The sequence below is a fragment of the Lagenorhynchus albirostris genome, chromosome 9 (assembly GCF_949774975.1).
Source record: "Lagenorhynchus albirostris chromosome 9, mLagAlb1.1, whole genome shotgun sequence".
Classification (NCBI taxonomy): domain Eukaryota; kingdom Metazoa; phylum Chordata; class Mammalia; order Artiodactyla; family Delphinidae; genus Lagenorhynchus; species Lagenorhynchus albirostris.
Genome location: NC_083103.1, coordinates 54,253,436 through 54,272,190, shown reverse-complemented (window position 1 = coordinate 54,272,190; position 18,755 = coordinate 54,253,436). Strand labels below are relative to the sequence as shown.

The following is an 18,755-nucleotide window of genomic DNA, read 5'->3' as shown; positions in this document are numbered from 1 at the left end:
GTAGCAATACCGCTTAAATTCCTTAGTGATCTGTCTTCTCCTTAGCTGCTCTGATTGCCACCTTTGTTTTCCACCTTTCCCTCAAGTATGTCAAGGTTTCATTACCCAAGGTGAAAGGTTATGGTCTAAAGCTAGAGTTTTATCTTCAGTGTGAATTTCAAGTGAAGAAGTGTCTTTATCTGGGTCTAGGTAATGTCCAAATAAGATAAAATACTGAAAAAAAAGATAAACTACTGAAACATTAATTACTAAGCATAAATTTATCTACTTTTGACTTATTTTTACAGAGGGACTAAACATGTTTGGGTTTGTTGATAAACATGTCCTTTTACCACATTCAAAAACTGTACTATAAGGAAACATATGCTGGGCTTCCCTGGTGGCACAGTGGTTAAGAATCCACCTGCCAGTGCAGGGGACACAGGTTCGAGCCCTGGTCTGGGAAGATCCCACATGCCGTGGAGCAACTAAGCCTGTGTGCCACAACTACTGAGCCTGCACTCTAGAGCCTGCAAGCCACAACTACTGAAGCCTGCATGCCTAGATCCTGTGCTCTGCAACAAGAGAAGCCACCACAATGAGAAGCCTGTGCACCATAATGAAGAGTAGCCCCCGCTCGCTGCAACTAGAGAAAGCCCATGTGCAGCAACGAAGATCCAACTCAGACAAAACTAAGTAAATTAATTAATTAAGAAAAAAAGAGAAACATATGCTTCTATAAATTGAGGTGGTGTATTCATAAATTTGTTAATCTACTACAGAATTCTGATGTGACAGTTCACAATTGTCTAATTCCTCATTTTCACTGGAAATTAAGGTTACTAAGGGTTAAGAATTCTAATCAATATACATAAAAATACTAGAAACAATAAAGAAGGAAAGCAATCTTGAAAGGTCTGAAAGAAATGAAGGATGTGTTTTTGTTAAGGAAAAAAGGAGAGTAATTTTGTCCTAAAGTAGTTGCTTAGAGGTTGTCAAATGGTTTACCAGAATGAGAAAGAGGAAAGTAAAGACAAAAACCTGAATGGGTATAGAAAGTTGTAAAGGGTCTGCAGATGGCGGGGGGAGGAGGAGAGGCAGAGAAGGGAATGGGGGCGGGGAGAATATCTTATTCATGTGGTCAAGCTGGCTAAGACTGAATGCATTTATTTATAATTTTAAAAAACTGAGCTCAATGAACTGCCTGATCTCCTTGCTTGGTGCCTGCAATAAATGCTGTACTTGCCTTCACCCCCCCCCCCCCACCACACACACGAAGAGCTCAATAGTGTACAAATGCAAAACTAGAGGTTGAAATTCCCTGTTAAAAGGACGGAGTTTCTTGGATTATTGGTCTGTATTTAATGAGACAAAGCAATTACTGTCACTTTGGTTACATAGGTAAGTATTTTTTCACAGTGACCTATAATATTATTTAATTAAGCATTCAAACCTTTTAACAACTTCTCCAAATCAAATTCTAAATGAAGTCTTCTTGACCTCTGACTTTGAGATTTCCCAGAGGGCCCCTGGAAAACCTCAAAGGATTTGTTCTCTCACTTCGTAAAAAGAGAGGTGTTAAACTAATTAGGTTTATTTGATATGTTAAATTGCATGGCAAGCATTGTCAAATAAGTGATGCTTAACCTTCCCTAGATTATAGTTCCATGGGTATGTGTTATTAATATAAGTATTTCAGAAACTGTATGAAATTTCTAGAAGTTTGTTAATGTCATAGCTGTCCATGATATGTCCTGGTATAATGTCATAACTCCATTTATCTTGAAATGCTGAATGTCACAGAGTCAACCAAATTTCCTTTTCAACTACATTTTAATGAACTCATCAGACCTTTAACCATAGCCATTTTAAGCTTTTCATCATTCACAGATATTGTTTTACTCTGAAGCCTTCCTGAAAACTCTTGTAATCAGCTACAGGCTTCATTTTCAAGATCTTCTCAGAGATCCATGGAAAAGACTGTAACAGGTACCCTGAGGTACAGGCTTACATAACTTTAAGATCACACCACTGGACTTAATAAGGATTTCCAGAACTAACGGAGAAGCTCATGGGTTCATGAAATTGCTAACCGAAATCAAGAAAGACCTGAATTTATCACATGGGACTGAGTAGAGTAATGAAGAATGATTATGATTCCTTCTATGACTTTTGCTTGGAATATTGCTGGTTCTTCATTATATATATATATATATATATATATATATATATATATATATTTATTTATTTATTTGGTTGTGCCAGGTCCTAGTTGCAGCAGGTGGGTTCCTTAGTTGCAGCAGGCAGCCTCCTTAGTTGAGGCTCCTTAGTCCTGGCTAGTTCCCTGGCCAGGGATGGAACCCGGGCCCCCCTGCATTGGGAGTGCGGAGTCTTAACCACTGTGCCACCAGGGAAGTCCCTTATTACTGGTTCTTTAATGTTCTATTTTCTGGACTTAAGGAATGCCTTTTCTCTTAAGCTATCTAGCACTTACAGCAATTTAGTAGATCATATCTTTGTAAACAAAAATGAAGCATTTATCTTTTCTCCCTGTCTGAACCCTCCAAAATTTGGAAAAACTCTTATTGAATACTTATTTCCATGGCAATATAGTTATTTGAACAAGTTCAATAAGAATTTGTTCTCCCTGTTAACAGGACACAACTGGAAACACTGATTATATTACCAAGGCTTTGACTGGAATGTCATATTTGAGGATGATGTGCATAGATATGACCAGTTTTAAGGAATTAATAAGGCTGACTTTAAGGAGCCAGTGCTTACAAAGCCCTCCTGGAAAGCTGCCTAGTGCCTGGGTTACAGGGGTCCCAGCCTTATGGGTGAGTTAGGAAGGCCACTTCCTGGCAGGACCAGAAAGCTTAAGATATTTTGGGGACCTGGAGAAGGAGGGATTCATCCAAATGTGAAGGCATGCAAGGGAAGTCTGATGGCAAGTTCTCAGCTTGGCTTCCTAGACTCGAGGAATTTAAAAGTCCCATTTGGGATTCCTAATAAAAGTTCAAAAGGCCTGTGTCATCAATTACTATTTTCATTGCACTTATATAAACAATCAGGCCAAGTTTGATGAGACTAGACTCGTTTTGCAAACAAAAACCGTCTTACCTTGATTACCTTTTACAAAACTAGGGTGATTATAAAGACAAATTTTATGTTTCAATGGAAAAGTATAATATACCCATGTGGATTATCAGATTCTAGTCCTGTTCATTCTCCTTGAGCTATTTTCACCTCTTTGTAAGCTGGATCCTGCCATCTTGCGCATTTTGTCACTAATTAACATTTCCAATTTTCTACCATCCTTCTGACTTGGCATTACTAAGAACTAAAACTGCCCTTTTCCTGAAGCCCTGCAAACTGAAGCTGGATGTAACTTTAAGGGATTTACCACCACTACAGTTTGGGCCACTCAGGAAGTTCACCAGAACATGGTCCTTTGAGCTCTGGGAAATAACCACGTGTGTGAGACTGCCACTACTATCCTGACTCCACTGCTTAAATAAAGATGCCTTAAGACCAACATCTAGAAATCCTTTGGATTGACTGCCCTCTGTACTCAAAAACTGAGTCTATATAATCTGCTCCAACTATTAATTTTTGCTTTTCCTTTTGTTTCTCCATACATCTATGCCTTCCTTCCCTTTGCAGATCTCTTCTCTCCTAACTTCTAACCCGAATCTTCTCTCTACAGCCACCAACTTGGCTTCTGGTCTGTGAAACTTCTTGGAAAGTTTTAGACAGGGGAAATAAAAGGGTCCAGAACACACCGCTGGGGCACAAAAAACATTTCGAGCTGAATGCATTTGAGAATCAACAGATGCAGGAAGAGGCTTTTTTCCTGAATTCCCTTTATCTGACTAAAAGCAGAACCTCCCTAAAGGACTCAACTGTCAAATCCTCTCCTGGGAGTTTCAGTGCCGCATCTAAAAAGACACTGTCATAGAACTATCTTTTCTCCTACCTATTCTCCTAAGGGCCCATTTATCTTTCCTAAAAGTCATTTGTTTTCCCCTAAGTGCCCTTTCTCGCTGTCCCCTTCTCTTATTAAGATGGTATATAAGCTGTAAATTCTGCCTCAAGTTACATTTTTCTCTGAACTTCCATTTACATATGTAAATAAAAATCTGCCCTTTCTCTTGCTAATCTGTCCTTTGTCAGTTTATTTCACAGGCCTCAACAACTGAATCTAAGAGGGTAGAGGAGAGGCTTCCCCCGCAACTGGAGAAACCGTTAAGTACAGTGGCACGCTCCCATAAACCTCAGGAACACTGGCAGCTTTTCGCCAGCCAGCAACTCCAATTAGACATAAAAGTTTCCTTATTCTTAAAGGAAGTGCAGGAGTTTAAAAAACAGCACTGAAATTTTCCATTCAGATGGGTCTTGACGGTTCCTTTTTTTCACTTACTGTCCCCTGCACAACGGACACTTAGCCAAATTTCAGTCATTACTTCCAAATGTTTACAGCATGGTGAGTAAGCGTAATTTTAGACATTGAAAAATAAGACAAAGTGATCAAACTAATTATATTATGGTATTGATATGATGCACAATGTAAGACAGAGGTAGATCTGCATATTGCCACTTAGTTGCAAATTCCAATTAGAACTGGTTCTCTTTGAAACATCAGTTTTACATAAACACTTATCCAATAGCACATCATAAACCACAGGGCTAGAATAATTTTTTTCTGTCATGTAAATGTGGAATTGAGAGCTAAAACTGTTAAACTTAGCAACAGATGATTTTTTTCAAGAGCGAAGTAATATGCAACCCATAGGACTCATAAGAAACCCTTGAACTAAATTATTAGTCACCTCTAGGGACATTGGCTAAATTCTGAGGGTGTTGGCATTAAAACAGAACTTAGTTTTTTTCAGGCATTCAAAGATTTTCATGCATCGTGTACCTGAAGTTTTTGGTTTCTTGATTTTCTTTGATTCACACCTCTTCCTCTCCTTCGTATATGAAAAACCCTCTTGGTGTAAGGAAAGCCCAGTCCTGGAAATTTTGCACTGAGGTTAAACCAAAATATTTGATCTAATTCTAAACCAAATACTACTATTTGGGGGTCTTATTTGTGGATTATTCAAAAATAAATGTTTCTCCTGTTCATCATTAATTTATATAATATCACAAGGATAAAAGAGATCACTTCAGGAGTGGCAATGTTTCATGAAAGCACCAAGGTGTGAAGGGGTAGGCAGGTAGAGTGACCAATCAGATGAACACAACCACCTTTCACCTAGTTTTTCCTTAAAAAGAGTCAAACTGCTTTCAATTTTCTAGAGTGAAAATGGCAGCATAGGTAGTATAATAAAATGTGCAAGCTAACTGCTTCTTTCACACCCTCATAAAGTACTAATGTTTTCTAGAATACAATTTGCTATAGGGCTCAGAGATGAGCACCTTTCACATCAGTTGATATGCACACAAGCCACTATCTGCTCAAAAGGAAACAGGTTTTTTTGTACACTCTAGTTAACAGCGACTCTCTCAAGAAAATAAAGTGTGTGTGTGGGGGAACGGTAATAACCCAACCCTGTAATAATACAACCCAGAGTCCTAGAAGGGAAAAAAATTAAGCCATATTGAAATAAAGACAATTTAGCAATATCCTAAAGGTCCCCAGTATTTCCACAATACCTGATATGGCACAGATACAGTCTTGAGTGTGCTAATACTTAGGTTGCTAAAAAGGGAGGCATGTGTGAGACAAAAACTAGAGCGTGGATTTAGTCTCTGCTTTCTGCTCAACCCTTCTAAAACTTCTTTGCTGAGCAGTTTCATGCCGTTTGTTTTTACAACAGAAACAAGGGTCTTTGAAGACTTGGCCACAGTGTTACGAGTCTCTAAGGTGCTGGACAGCTTTATTCAATAAGAAACTACAGGTGGCAGTGGCTGAACTGCTCATTCAACAAACTGCTCTAAACGGCCTCAGTGTCAGGGCATGCTCTCTGTACCCTTAATCTGACCTTAATACTGCAAAACCTTAGCCTCACAGCATTTAGCATTGTTAGGAAGGATGTACCTTTGTTTTTATACAGATTCTTTGTACAGAAGTACTTCTTAGTGAAAAGTACAAAAACGACAATGGTGTGAAACAAATGAACACATTAAAAATTGTTAGATGACTGACAGCCTACGTAGTTGCACACGAATGTAGCCAGACGCCAGAATCTTGTGCCCAAATAAAGAACAGTCTTACTGGCTTGTGTTGGAACTGTTTAGTTTATATTTTCCTAAGGCACAACCAAAGTTCTTTTAGATTTATATTTTGGCAAGTGTTTTTCTTGCTGGAGGATCATAAAAGCAGGTGGGAAGTATCTGCCTAATGGCATGTTGGCACGCTAAAGTAAGGAAAAGAGTACCTGGACTAAAACTAAGGCCAGCAAGTGAAGAAAAACAACAAAATCTGTATTCGTTTTAAATTTGTACCAAGGCTTCTTACTGAATACTAGAAAAACAACATTAGTGTCTTATACCTTTGCTTAAGAAAAAAGTGACTTTCCTTTGGAAGCCGTAGCTCAGAATTTAGTCTGGGGTAATGACACCATGTAGTAAAAACTATCTGGATTTTATAATAATGTATAAGCAGGGAAAAGTTGTAAAAATGCTAAATGGTACAGAGCTACAAATATGGTGATATATGAGCAAAGGGGTCAAATCAGGTTTTTATTCCAGGCAGGTGTTATGTTTGTGAAGAGTGATTCAATTTGTTATACATTCAAATCCACATTAGAACTAGCTGCCTTACAATGAGATTTCACTGCCATGTCTTAGCACTTTAATTTTTGGTAGTTCTGTTACAAGTTCAAGTAAGTTAGAGCTGTTTTCAACCCTTATATTACCTTCCTTCAACAAAATGAAGGAGCAGGTATTTCTAATAAGCTTTATGTACATAAGATCCTGATCATTTTAGCTCTAGTTCACCCAACACATTTCCCTGGGCATAACCATGGCCTCTCTGAAAACTGGAAAATATTGCATAATTTTAAAAGTCAGAGTATAACGACATTTACTGGTAACTTCAAATGAGTTATTCTAGGAGGATGAAATATGTTTGCCCACCAATCATGTTTGCCTAGCCATAAAAACAGTGACAACTTAAAGATCTGCAAAGATCAAAGGAAACGGAGCAACCACCTTTAACTGGGTGGAGGTGGAACATTCTACAGGTGTCCTGGTGGCCTTCATAAAGGTTACAAGATGACCCACCCACCCTGCCGGGCTGTGACCACAAACAACATCCCAGAGCCTACCGCAAATCTGGAATGTGACAAGTATAGAACCCAGTGGCAGGTCTGAGCTTGCTTATAACACTCGGACCAGCACAGAGGCAGACAGTGAAGAACTACCAGAATCCCACAGATAGTTCTTTTTTCTTTCTTTTCTTTCTTTTTTTTTTTTTTTACCTTGGGAAACCATCCATGAGGTTACTATAACAAAAATATAAATCAAGGTTGAAATAGCTAAGTGCTGCCCCATAGCTGGCCATCTGGATATGGGATTTTGCCAGTCCTTACCTGACTGTTTTCATTATTTAATCAAATATTAAGAAAAGTTTAATTCACATGCAAGCCTTGTCAAAAAAGAGAAAAAGGTTAATTTCCTATGATCAGCACAAACTGTTAACCTGTTAAGAAAAGCCCAATATTTCCAGCATTCGAGTATATACATACACATCATGTCTGTTTCTTTTGAAACATCTTAGAGTGACGGTGAGGAGGAGGAAGACAAATGAGATAAAGACACAAGCTAAACATCCAACAAGCCCCATTCCTCATTCTCTGTATGGCTGGCAGCATTAGTCAGAAAGTCACTCCTTTGCTGTGATGGTCATGATATATTTGAACGTGTAGATCTCTAAAGATTTCCTTAATCATTTGACCCGGCCTATGGTACGTGCTATTTTGTTTTACTGGTGAAATAATGCATCACTGCTTCCTGAGAGGCTCAAACAGGATCACCGGCCAGATTCCGAAGAGAAACTGTTTGGAAACAAGTTAGGACAAAATGAAAGAAGATAAAATTGTTCCATGTTATCCTTGAAAAAGGATGAAAAAGAACCCATGGGCTATGACTACAGTGGTTGCTAGTGGTTGTCCTGGTATTAATAACCTGAGCAGAGCATATTCTTTGTAAGTCTACACCAGATCTCAGAAACTATTTTTATTTAATTTATTTAAATATATTAAGCATCTACTTTGTCAAACATAGAGCTGGGCATTTAAATCATCTCAGATCTTTAAAATAACTTTACAATGTAGCTATTAACAGCTCCATTTTACTACTGAAGAAACTAACGCTTAAAGAAAAGAGACTTGCCCAAGGTCATAGAGCAGTAGGTGGAAGACTTAAGATCCAAGAGCATCTGGTCCCAAAGCCTGTACTCTCTCTCTGCTACATCTCCACCCCACCCCCTTCTTCCACCTCCATCCCATCCTCCCATTACCTCCGTCCTCCACACACACACACACACACACCCTAGGAAGTGGACTTACCTTCACCTTTGGCCTGTATCTCAGGTAAAGTGTTCTTGTATATAAACTGAAAGAAAAGGGGAGGGGGGAAAGCTTTTCAGACAAATTTTTTAAAAATTCAAGTATAGCTGATTTACAATTCTGTGTTAGTTTCAGGTGTACAGCAAAGTGATTCAGATATATATATATATATATATATATATATATATTCTTTTTCAGATTCTTTTCCATTATAGGTTATTACAAGATATTGACTATAGTTCCCTGTGCTATATAGTAGATCCTTGTTGTTCATCTATTTTATTTATAGTAGTGTGTATCTGTTAATCCCAAACTCCTAATTTATCCCTCCCTCCCCACCCCCTTTCCCCTTTGGGAACCATAAGTTTGTTTTCTATGTCTGTGAGTCTATTTCTGTTTTGTAAATAAGTTCAGACAAGTTTTTAAATTCACGCAAACTGGCTTACTGACAAAATTAACCACAGTGCCTCTGTATATACAAAGCAAAAGCAACACTGACAAATGAACTTTGTTCATTTAGCAACCGTTTTTTTGAGGACCTACTCTATGCAGAACAGTTGGCAAGAACCTAAGGAAGATAGAAATGATCAACTCTCAGACTGTAACCTCAGGATGTTTGTAGTTTAGTAGGGAGCATTCTGCTCATGCTTGATGTGATTCATGTCATGATTGCCAGTTTCATCTCTGAAGATATATGGTAGTAAGAATTAAGGTAGTGTATTCCTAGAATATTTTAGAAACGGTTATACCAGCTCTATCAGGATTACAATACAGGTATGAAATAACCAGGAAGGTATCACTTCTTCAGAGAATCCTTTAAAATGAGTCACCTCTAAAGATGAGATCAGATTCTGGGTGTCCCTGGTGGCACAGTGGTTAAGAATCTGCCTGCCAATGCAGGGGACACGGGGTCAAGCCCTGGTCCGGGAAGAACCCACATGCCACGGAGCAACTAAGCCCATGCGCCACAACTACTGAGCCTGGACTCTAGAGCCTGCAAGCCACAACTACTGAAGCCTGCGCACCTAGAGCCCATGCTCTGCAACAAGAGAAGCCACTGCAATGAGAAGCCTGTGCACCACAACGAACAGTAGCCCCCGCTCGCCGCAACTAAAGAAAGCCCGTGTGCAGCAGTGAAGACCCAATGCAGCCAAAAATAAATAAATAAATTTATTTAAAAAAAATAAAGATGAGATCAGATTCTAATATATCAGTCCGTACAGCAAAAATAAAGTTAAATTTATCTCTGAAAAATTTATTAAACTGTCCATAACTTAACAGCATACATAGTTTATATATAGTACACAATTTAACTGTATTTGAATAGTAATATACAGTATAAGTACGTATGCAAAACATAACTTTATAGCATGAAAAATTTTCTCCTTTAAATAAGAGAATGAAAAAGAGCACATATGTTTGAATTTGAGTAACCTAGTGTGGCTATGATGCCATTCTAATGTACCCAAAACTGGAACTGTAAAGAGAAGCATCATATATTATGAATACTTTACTGTCTTAGAATATAATCTTACTCTGATAATTTTTCAGATGTTAATCTCTAAGAGAAAGTTGCCATGTTTTCTCTTCTCTTTAGTGAAGAGTCCTGGACTGGGGCAGAGAAGCCCTGGGTTCCAACCCTTGCTGTCACCTCCACCGCTCCCAACTATTTGTTAAGTACCTACAGCATGGGGGCAAGCACTGGACCCAGAGCTTTATACACACTTCATTCTTAAAACTACCCTACTAGGTAGGTATTATTATTCCTGTTTTGCATATGAGAAAGTCTCAAAAAAGGTCAAATATTTCATTCAAGGTGCTACAGCTAGTAAATGCTAGAAGCAGGATTTGAGTTCAGGTGCTGTCTAATCATTATCCAATATATTCTACTCCAACTAGCCAGTGACCTTGAGTGTCACTTCTCTCTGGGCCCCAGTTTCCTTCACCATCAAATTAAGAAGTTATATTAGTTGATTTCTAAGGTCTTGATTGGTCTGGGGAGACAGAAAACTCTGGGCTCAAATCCAGGCAATAACACTAAGATCATGTGTGAGGCACCTGACTTCTCTGAGCCTGTCTTTCCTCAAGTGTAAAACAGGACCATCGTGAGTATTAAAGGAATAATATATATCAAGCCCAGATGAGGCTATGAGCTGAAAATTCAAACTTTTTATTGTGGAAAATTTCAAACATAAACAAAAGTACCTATCATATAAAGTTGTTAAAAATACCTCCTTATCTTCCTTATATTTGCAGCATCTGTGGTGATGTTTCTTGTTACATTTCTGATACTGGTTATTTAAGCTTTTCCCCTTTTCTCTTTTAGTCTCACCAGATGGGTCAGCTGTTAAGTTAATGTATCTCAGCTCCAAATCCACTCTTCTATATTCCATCCTATTTGTGATGAAGGAGATGAGACTACAAACTACATTCCTGTCTTGCCAGATGCTCCCTAAGAGGCTCTGCTAAATTAGGGCATTTGAGAGAGACTGAAAAGCTGGAGGAGAAAGAAAGGACTTTTCATTTTTGTTTCATTTTTATGAGGGCCACTGGCTTGTGGTTCTTGTGAAGAGCATGCTAACAACACTCCATCACTGTGGCAGCAACAGTTTTTTCCTGTAGCAGCAGTACCATTATTTTAATACATTTATTTATTTTTGGCTGCATTGGGTCTTTGCTGCTGCATGTGGGCTTTCTCTAGTTGTGGCAAGCGGGGGCTACTCTTCGTTGTGGTGCATGGGCTTCTCATTGCGGTGGCTTCTCTTGTTGTGGAGCATGGGCTCTAGGCACGTGGGCTTCAGCAGTTGGGGCACGCAGGCTCAGCAGTTGTGGCTCGCGAGCTCTAGAGTGCTGGCTCAGTAGCTGTGGCGCACGGGCTTAGCCGCTCCATGGCATATGGGATCTTCCCAGACCAGGGCTTGAACCCGTGTCCCCTGCATTGACAGGTGGGTTCTTAACCACTGTGCCACCAAAGAAGCCCAGCAGTACCCTTCTTAAGAGTCCTGGGTCTCAGCCCCATGGGGACTTTCCTCTGAGCTCAGATACCAGCTCCAGCTGAACAGTGCCTCCTGTTCAGACATGAGTTTGGAGTCCCCAAATTCTTCAATACTCCTCCTGTCAAGAGATAGACTCTATGACTTTGACCAATGGAGTATTGTGAGAGTGATACAATTTGAGTTGAGACTAGGTTATAAAAGGCCCCACTGCTTCCACCTGGTTCTCTAGAGATGCTCCCTCTGAGGCAAGCCGTCTGTCAGGTAAGAAGTATTCATTGCTGTATTATATTACACTGCAGTTATGTCCTTGGGACTTCGTAGGCAGTGTTAAAGTGCCAAGTTTTTAATTCTTGGGTTTGCTTTATAGTTATTTTTGTTTCTCCTTTTCTATCATTTGCCAGTTTCCCCAAGCATTTCCTCCCATAACTCTCCCTCTTAAATAGTTATTTCTAATATTCTATGGGCTGAGAATCCAAATATTCAATGCAGTAAGAAGTAGCAAAAAATAAAATAATTATACTTAGAGCCAGAGTTTAAAGAACTCTTCCATGATTAATAACCTTGAGATCTTCACAGTATGAATTCAGTGATCTTTATTTGGTTGCCCAGAAGTTCTTTTTATATCATTCTCAAGTAGTTAAATTCAGGTTGCCTAAATAAGTTGATCTCTAGACAGGTGAGATGCAAATGTTTTAAAAGGTATTCTAAAAATTTCACTAGAGTAAATTTTCACATTGGTTCAAAGGAAAATCTTCTTCCCCTTTCTATAAATATTTCGGCTCTCTCAATTCTTGAGATGAATTTGAGATTAAACATAGACTGATCCCCTGGTAAAGAGATCAATATGTACACATTCATTCATTAAATCATTTAACAATATATACTGAGTGCTTACTATGTGACAGGCATTGATTTAAACACTTGGGAGAGTAGCAGTGAGTAAGATAAAGTCCTCGCTCTCAAGAAACTTACAGTCTAGTTGGGGGAGGTAAACAAGTTAACACATGACTGGCTATAAATGCCGTGAAGAAAAATAAGGCTTGGTAAGGGGAAAGAGTGATACAGACGTATTATTTGAGCAAGGTGATCAGAGAGAATTCTGATTCCATTTTTGCTATAAATGGCTGACCTCCAACAAATTCTTGAATTTATTTATTTTATTTATTTTTTGGCTGTGTTGGGTCTTCATTGCTGTGTGCGGGCTTTTCTCTAGTTGAGGTGAGTGGGGGCCACTCCTCACTGCGGTGCATGGGCTTCTCCTGTTGTGGACCATGAGCTCTAGGCACGTGGTCTTCAGTAGTTGTGGCGCGTGGGCTCAGTAGTTGTGGCGCACAGGCTTAGTTGCTCTGCAGCATGTGGGATCTTCCTGGACCAGGGCTTGAACCCATGACCCTTGCATTGGTAGGCAGATTCTTAACCACTGCGCCACCAGGGAAGCCCCAACAAGTTCTTTATTAGGGGAACAAGGAAAGAAAAGTGGCAACCAATTTATTTCAGGGAAGGAGACAAATTAAGTTGGGGACTTCAGATACTCGTGCTTTCCCAGTCCCCACTCGGGGGATCTGGCTACTTTCTTCCCCTTAAATTTGTTCTCTATAAACACAGATACGATGATCAACAAGAAATGGAAATGTTTATATCCTACTTGCACTAAAAAAGGAGATGAATGATCTACTTAAAATGTAGATCATGTGCCAGAGGTCAGTTACTAGAGCTGTCACCCTTTAAAGATGAGAAAACAGCTTCAGAGAGAGTAAGCGACTTGCTTAAGATCACCTGGTGGCAGAGGCAAAGTTGGAACATAAGTTTCTGATTCCGTCTGTGACAACGTTGTATTTGAAGAGTAAAGAAAGAAACACTCCAATACTAGGCTAAAAAAGTCTATTTCCTACCTGAAAAGGATGTGAAGATAAGAGCCAAGGCCAGTTAAAATATGCCACCATGCATGAAACTGTGTGGTAACAGCTATGATAGGTGGCACCTTCTTTCGAAAGTTCCTGTGTGGAGAGGGGGGGAAATACGCATGTCAATTATTTTTTATATTTAACAACTAATGCTGACAGTCTTAGAGCATTTCGAAATGTCATTCTCAAACACGGCAATTATTTAATTTCCTTATGTCTGCTGTAGCCTGCTGTACTGTTTTCCAAAGTGTATTATGAGGAACAGTATTCCTAGCAGAATACTGCTAGGAAGTTCCATGAAGTTCCATGAAGAAATGACTCTTCGGTCAAAATAAATGTAGGAAACAGTACATAGGTTATTGCCCTCTTGGAGACTTGTAATGCATATTAACAAATTATAGGCTTTAAAAAGTCCTACCATAACTAAACAGGTTATCTTCATTTTTTTTCAGGTAAACTACTAATACATGGAACCCTTCTTTCAGGTAATATCTTATTAACACCTTACGGAACAAGTGTTTCCTGGAAAAACACTTTGGGAAACACTGGTCAACTTAGCTATTCACTCAAGAAACTAGACACGAGCTTTTTCTATGCCCTATGTACAACCATCATTTCAGAAGAGCACCAAACAGTCTATAAAGTCTTTTTGTATTTATAATATTATTTCACTTCATAGTGAGTCTTTCAGGTGGCTTTATAAGCTTTGCTTTCAAGATGAGGAACCTAAAATGCAGAGAGATTATTGAGTTGCCCCAGTCACTCAGCTAGTGGTACAGCTGAGTCTCAAATTCTAGATCTTTTGATTAAGTGTGTATCATATTAATATTCTCATTTATTAGAGGGGGGAAATTCAATGTGAAACACCAAATTATTTTCTAGATATCCCCACAAATTTTGCAGACATCTTTAAGAACCTACTTTATTTCTTAGTAGAAACAGAGGATCTCACCCAGAGGATGATGACTTACCTCTGCATTGTAAAAGCCCCAGCTGGGGTTCTGATGAATATTATGGTACTGATTCAGAACCACTCACTTAGATTTTAGTTTTTTAAGCAAGATGTACTATTTGTTTATGTGCATGTAAAGTCTACATTTCAAACATATGCAAAAGTAGGCAAAATAATAATGTACCCATTACCCAGCTTCAACAATTATAATTTATGGCCAATCTTGTATCATCTAAACTTCTCCCCTCCCATATTATTTTGAAGCAAATCCCAGATATTGTTATCATTTTACCTCTGAATATTTCAGTATATACCTCTAAAAGGTTAAAACTTCTTTAAAACATAACTATAATACCATTTTCACACCTAAAAGATTAACAATAATCCCTTAACATCATTAGATATTCGATTACTGATCATAAGCTTTTTTTTTTTTTTAAACACTTGGTTTGTTTGAATCAAGATCCAAAAAAAAGTAATTACATTGAGTTTGGTTGATAATATCTCTTAAGTCTCTTTTAATCTTATGTTCCTCCTTCCTTTTTTGCCCCCTCTGCAATTTACTTGCTGAAGAGACTAGGTCATTCATTCTATAGATTTCCCCCAGTTTGAATTTTGCAGGTCCAAATTTTTACATAATTTAAACAAGCATTCCCAGAATTTAGCTTTATTGTGGTATATGTATATTTTTAATTTCAATGATGCCAAAAATTCACTTCAGTGCACTAATAATTCTATATGCCTATGAAATGGTCTGCTTAATAGATTCCAAAAATATTTTTCAGAGATTGAAAATGTATCTTACCTCAGTGAATCACAAAAGATGTTATCTATGTTCCATAATAAAAATCCCAATAAAAATACACCCAAGGATGTATAACCCAGTCCTCTAAGCCATGGATAAACCCTGTGGGTAAAAAAAAGCAAAATGAAATTTTGTCAGTTCATGTCATGATGAGAGCTTGAAGTCATAACTGTCATGACAGGAAAAGGTTTTCATAAGTATTAAAAGCAAACTTATCTATTAAATTCTCTAATACATTTGCCTATTACATTTAGCCATTAAAAGGTACTAAGAAAAAAATGTGCCACTAAGACTTTGCTAAGTGTATCAAGAGAGTAATCTGAAAGTACCCAGTAACTTTATCAGTCACTTGGAAGAGGCAGAGGGGTGGTGGAATAGAAAGAACATTAATTGAGTCATTTGCTGTGTCAGGCACTACAGTATATTAGATACACACAATATATATACATAAACACACACACATGAATACAATCTTCAAATAAACTCTGTGAGGCAGGTATTATTCTTTTTGCTTCGCTGATGAGGGAACTGAAGCTTGGTGAGTTATCCAAAATAACAGGTATAGCTAATGTATTTTTTATAGCTTTATCCATCACCTCCAAAAGCTTAGTTTATATATATTTTTAGAATGTTATATAAATGGAATAATACAGTATGTTCTCTTTGTTATATGGCTTCTTTCATTTGGCATAATTATTCTGAAATTCATCCATGTTGTTATGTGTATCAATACTCATTTCCTTTTACTGCTGAGTAGTACGCCACTATATGGATATACCACAATTTGTTTACCTGTCCAAATGTTGGTGGACATTTGTGTTGTTTCGTTTTTTCCTATGACAAATAAAACAGCTATGAACATTAATAAATAACTCTTTGTATGGACATATGCTTTCATTTCTCTTGGGTAAAAAGCTAGGAGAAGAGCTGAATTGTCTGGCAGGTAAATGTTAAACTTAAGACAGCTGAACTGTTTTACTAAGTGACTGTATCATTTTACATTCCCACCAGCAGGGTAGGAGTGTTTTTTGTTCTACATCCTCACTAACACTTGCTATGACATCAGGTTTTTTCATTTTAGTTGCCTCAGTAGGTGTATAGAGGTATCCCATTGTGGTTTTAATTTTTATTTCCCTAATGATTGCTAGTATCTTTTCATATGTTTATTTGCCATCCCTGTATCTTCTTTGATACGGTGTTTGTTGAATCTTTACCCATTAAAAAAATTGTTATTTGCCTTCTTATTACTGAGTTGCAAGAGTTCTTTATATATTCTAATTGTAAGTCCTTTGTTGGACATATATTTTGCAAACATTTTCTCCAAGTCTGTGACTTGCCTTTCATTTTCTTTTCTTTTGGATTCTTAAAAAAAAGGTTTTTTTTTAAATTGAAGTATAGCTGATTTACAATGTTCTGTTACTTTCTGGTGTACAGCAAAGTGATTCAGTTATATATATATATATATATATATATATATATATACTTTTTCCATTATGGCTTTTTTTGATGTGTTAATGTAGGTTTATTTTATTGTTATTTTTTGAATTTTATTTAATACAGCAGGTTCTTATTAGTTATCTATTTTATACATATTAGTGTATATATGTCAATTCCAATCTCCCAATTCATCCCATCACTACCATCACCACCCCCACTTTCCCCCCCTGGTGTCCATACATTTGTTCTCTACATCTGTGTCTCTATTTCCGTCTTGCAAACCGGTTCATCTGTACCATTTTTCTAGATTACACATATATACATTAATATACAATATTTGTTTTTCTCATTCTGACTTACTTCACTCTGTATGATAGCCTCTAGGTCCATCCATGTCTCTTACAAATGACCCACTTTCATTCCTTTTTATGGCTGAGTAATATTCCATTGTATATATGTACCACATCTTCTTTATCCATTCATCTGTCGATGGGCATTTAGGTTGCTTCCATGACCTGGCTATTGTAAATAGTGCTGCAATGAACATTGGGGTGCACGTGTCTTTTTGAATTATGGTTTTCTCAGGGTATATGCCCAGTAGCAGGATTGCTGGGTCATATGGTAATTCTATTTTTAGTTTTTTAAGGAACCTCCATACTGTTCTTCATAGTGGTTGTATCAACTTACATTCCCACCAACAGTGCAAGAGGGTTCCCTTTTCTCCACACCCTCTCCAGCATTTGTTGTGTGTAGACTTTCTGATGATGCCCATTCTAACTGGTGTGAGGTGATACCTCATTGTAGTTTTGATTTGCATTTCTCTAATAATTAGTGATGTTGAGCAGCTTTTCATGTGCCTCTTGGCCATCTGTATATCTTCTTCGGAGAAATGTCTATTTAGATCTTCTGCCCATTTTTTGATTGGGTTGTTTGTTTTATTAATATTGAGCTGCGGGCTTCCCTGGTGGCGCAGTGGTTAAGAGTCCACCTGCCAATGCAGGGGACACGGGTTCGAGCCCTGGTCCAGGAAGATCCCACATGCCGCAGAGCAACTAAGCCCGTGCACCACAACTACTGAGCCTGTGCTCTAGAACCTGTGAGCCACAACTATGCCACAACTACTGAAGCCCGCGCACCCAGAGCCCATGCCCTGCAACAAGAGAAACCCGTGCACAGCAACAAAGACCCAATGCAGCCAAAAATAAAAATAAATAAATAAATACATTTATTAAAAAAAATATTGAGCTGCATGAGCTGTTTATATATTTTGGAGATTAATCCTTTGTCCATTGATTTGTTTGCAAATATTTTCTCCCATTCTGAGGGTTGTCTTTTCGTCTTGTTTATAGTTTCCTTTGCTGTGCAAAAGCTTTGAAGTTTCATTAGGTCCCATTTGTTTTTATTTCCATTGTTCTAGGAGGTGGATCAAAAAATATCTTGCTGTGATTTATGTCAAAGAGTGTTCTTCCTATGTTTTCCTCTAAGAGTTTTATAGTGTCCGGACTTACATTTAGGTCTCTAATCCATTTTGAGTTTATTTTTGTGTATGGTGTTAGGGAGTGTTCTAATTTCATTCTTTTACATGTAGCTGTCCAGTTTTCCCAGCATCACTTACTGAAGAGACTGTCTTTTCTCCATTGTATATTCTTGCCTCCTTTGTCATAGATTAGTTGACCATAGGTGCATGAGTTTATCTCTGGGCTTTCTATCCTGTTCCATTGATCTATATTTCTATTTTTGTGCCAGTAACATACTGTCTTGATAGCTGTAGCTTTGTAGTATAGTCTGAAGTCAGGGAGTCTGATTCCTCCAACTCCATTTTTTTCCCTCAAGATTGCTTTAGCTACTCGGGGTCTTTTGTGTATCCATATAAATTTTAAGATTTTTTGTTCTAGTTCTGTAAAAAATGCCATTGGTAATTTGATAGAGATTGCATTGATCCATTATGGTTTATTACAGGAAACTGAATATAGCTCCCTGTGCTATACAGTAGGACCTTGTTTTTTATCCATTCTATATATAATAGTTTGCATCCACTAATCCCAAACTCCCAATCCATTCCCCACACCCACCCCCCACCCTTGGTAACCACAAGTCTGTTCTCTACATCTGTGAGTCTGTTTCTGTTCTGTAGATAAGCCTCTTTGTTGCTCTTTTTCAAAA

General features: G+C 38.0%; 1 protein-coding gene across 4 annotated transcripts in view; it reads right to left on the bottom strand.

Moving 5' to 3' along the window:
- Window positions 1–2,192: 2,192 nt before the first annotated feature.
- The window catches only part of ACER3 (alkaline ceramidase 3), a 183,801-nt gene continuing 167,238 nt past the window's right edge, over window positions 2,193–18,755 (bottom strand). For 3 of the 4 annotated variants that reach the window (XM_060160095.1, XM_060160097.1, XM_060160098.1), the window contains 4 exons: window positions 15,156–15,257; window positions 13,387–13,491; window positions 8,499–8,544; window positions 2,193–7,985 (listed from right to left, as the gene is read on the bottom strand). In XM_060160095.1, coding sequence (XP_060016078.1) covers window positions 7,932–7,985; window positions 8,499–8,544; window positions 13,387–13,491; window positions 15,156–15,257 — 307 coding nt within the window. In that variant the 3' untranslated portion in view covers window positions 2,193–7,931. The remainder of the gene's footprint in view (window positions 7,986–8,498; window positions 8,545–13,386; window positions 13,492–15,155; window positions 15,258–18,755) is intronic. The other variant, XM_060160096.1, reaches the window with a different exon arrangement.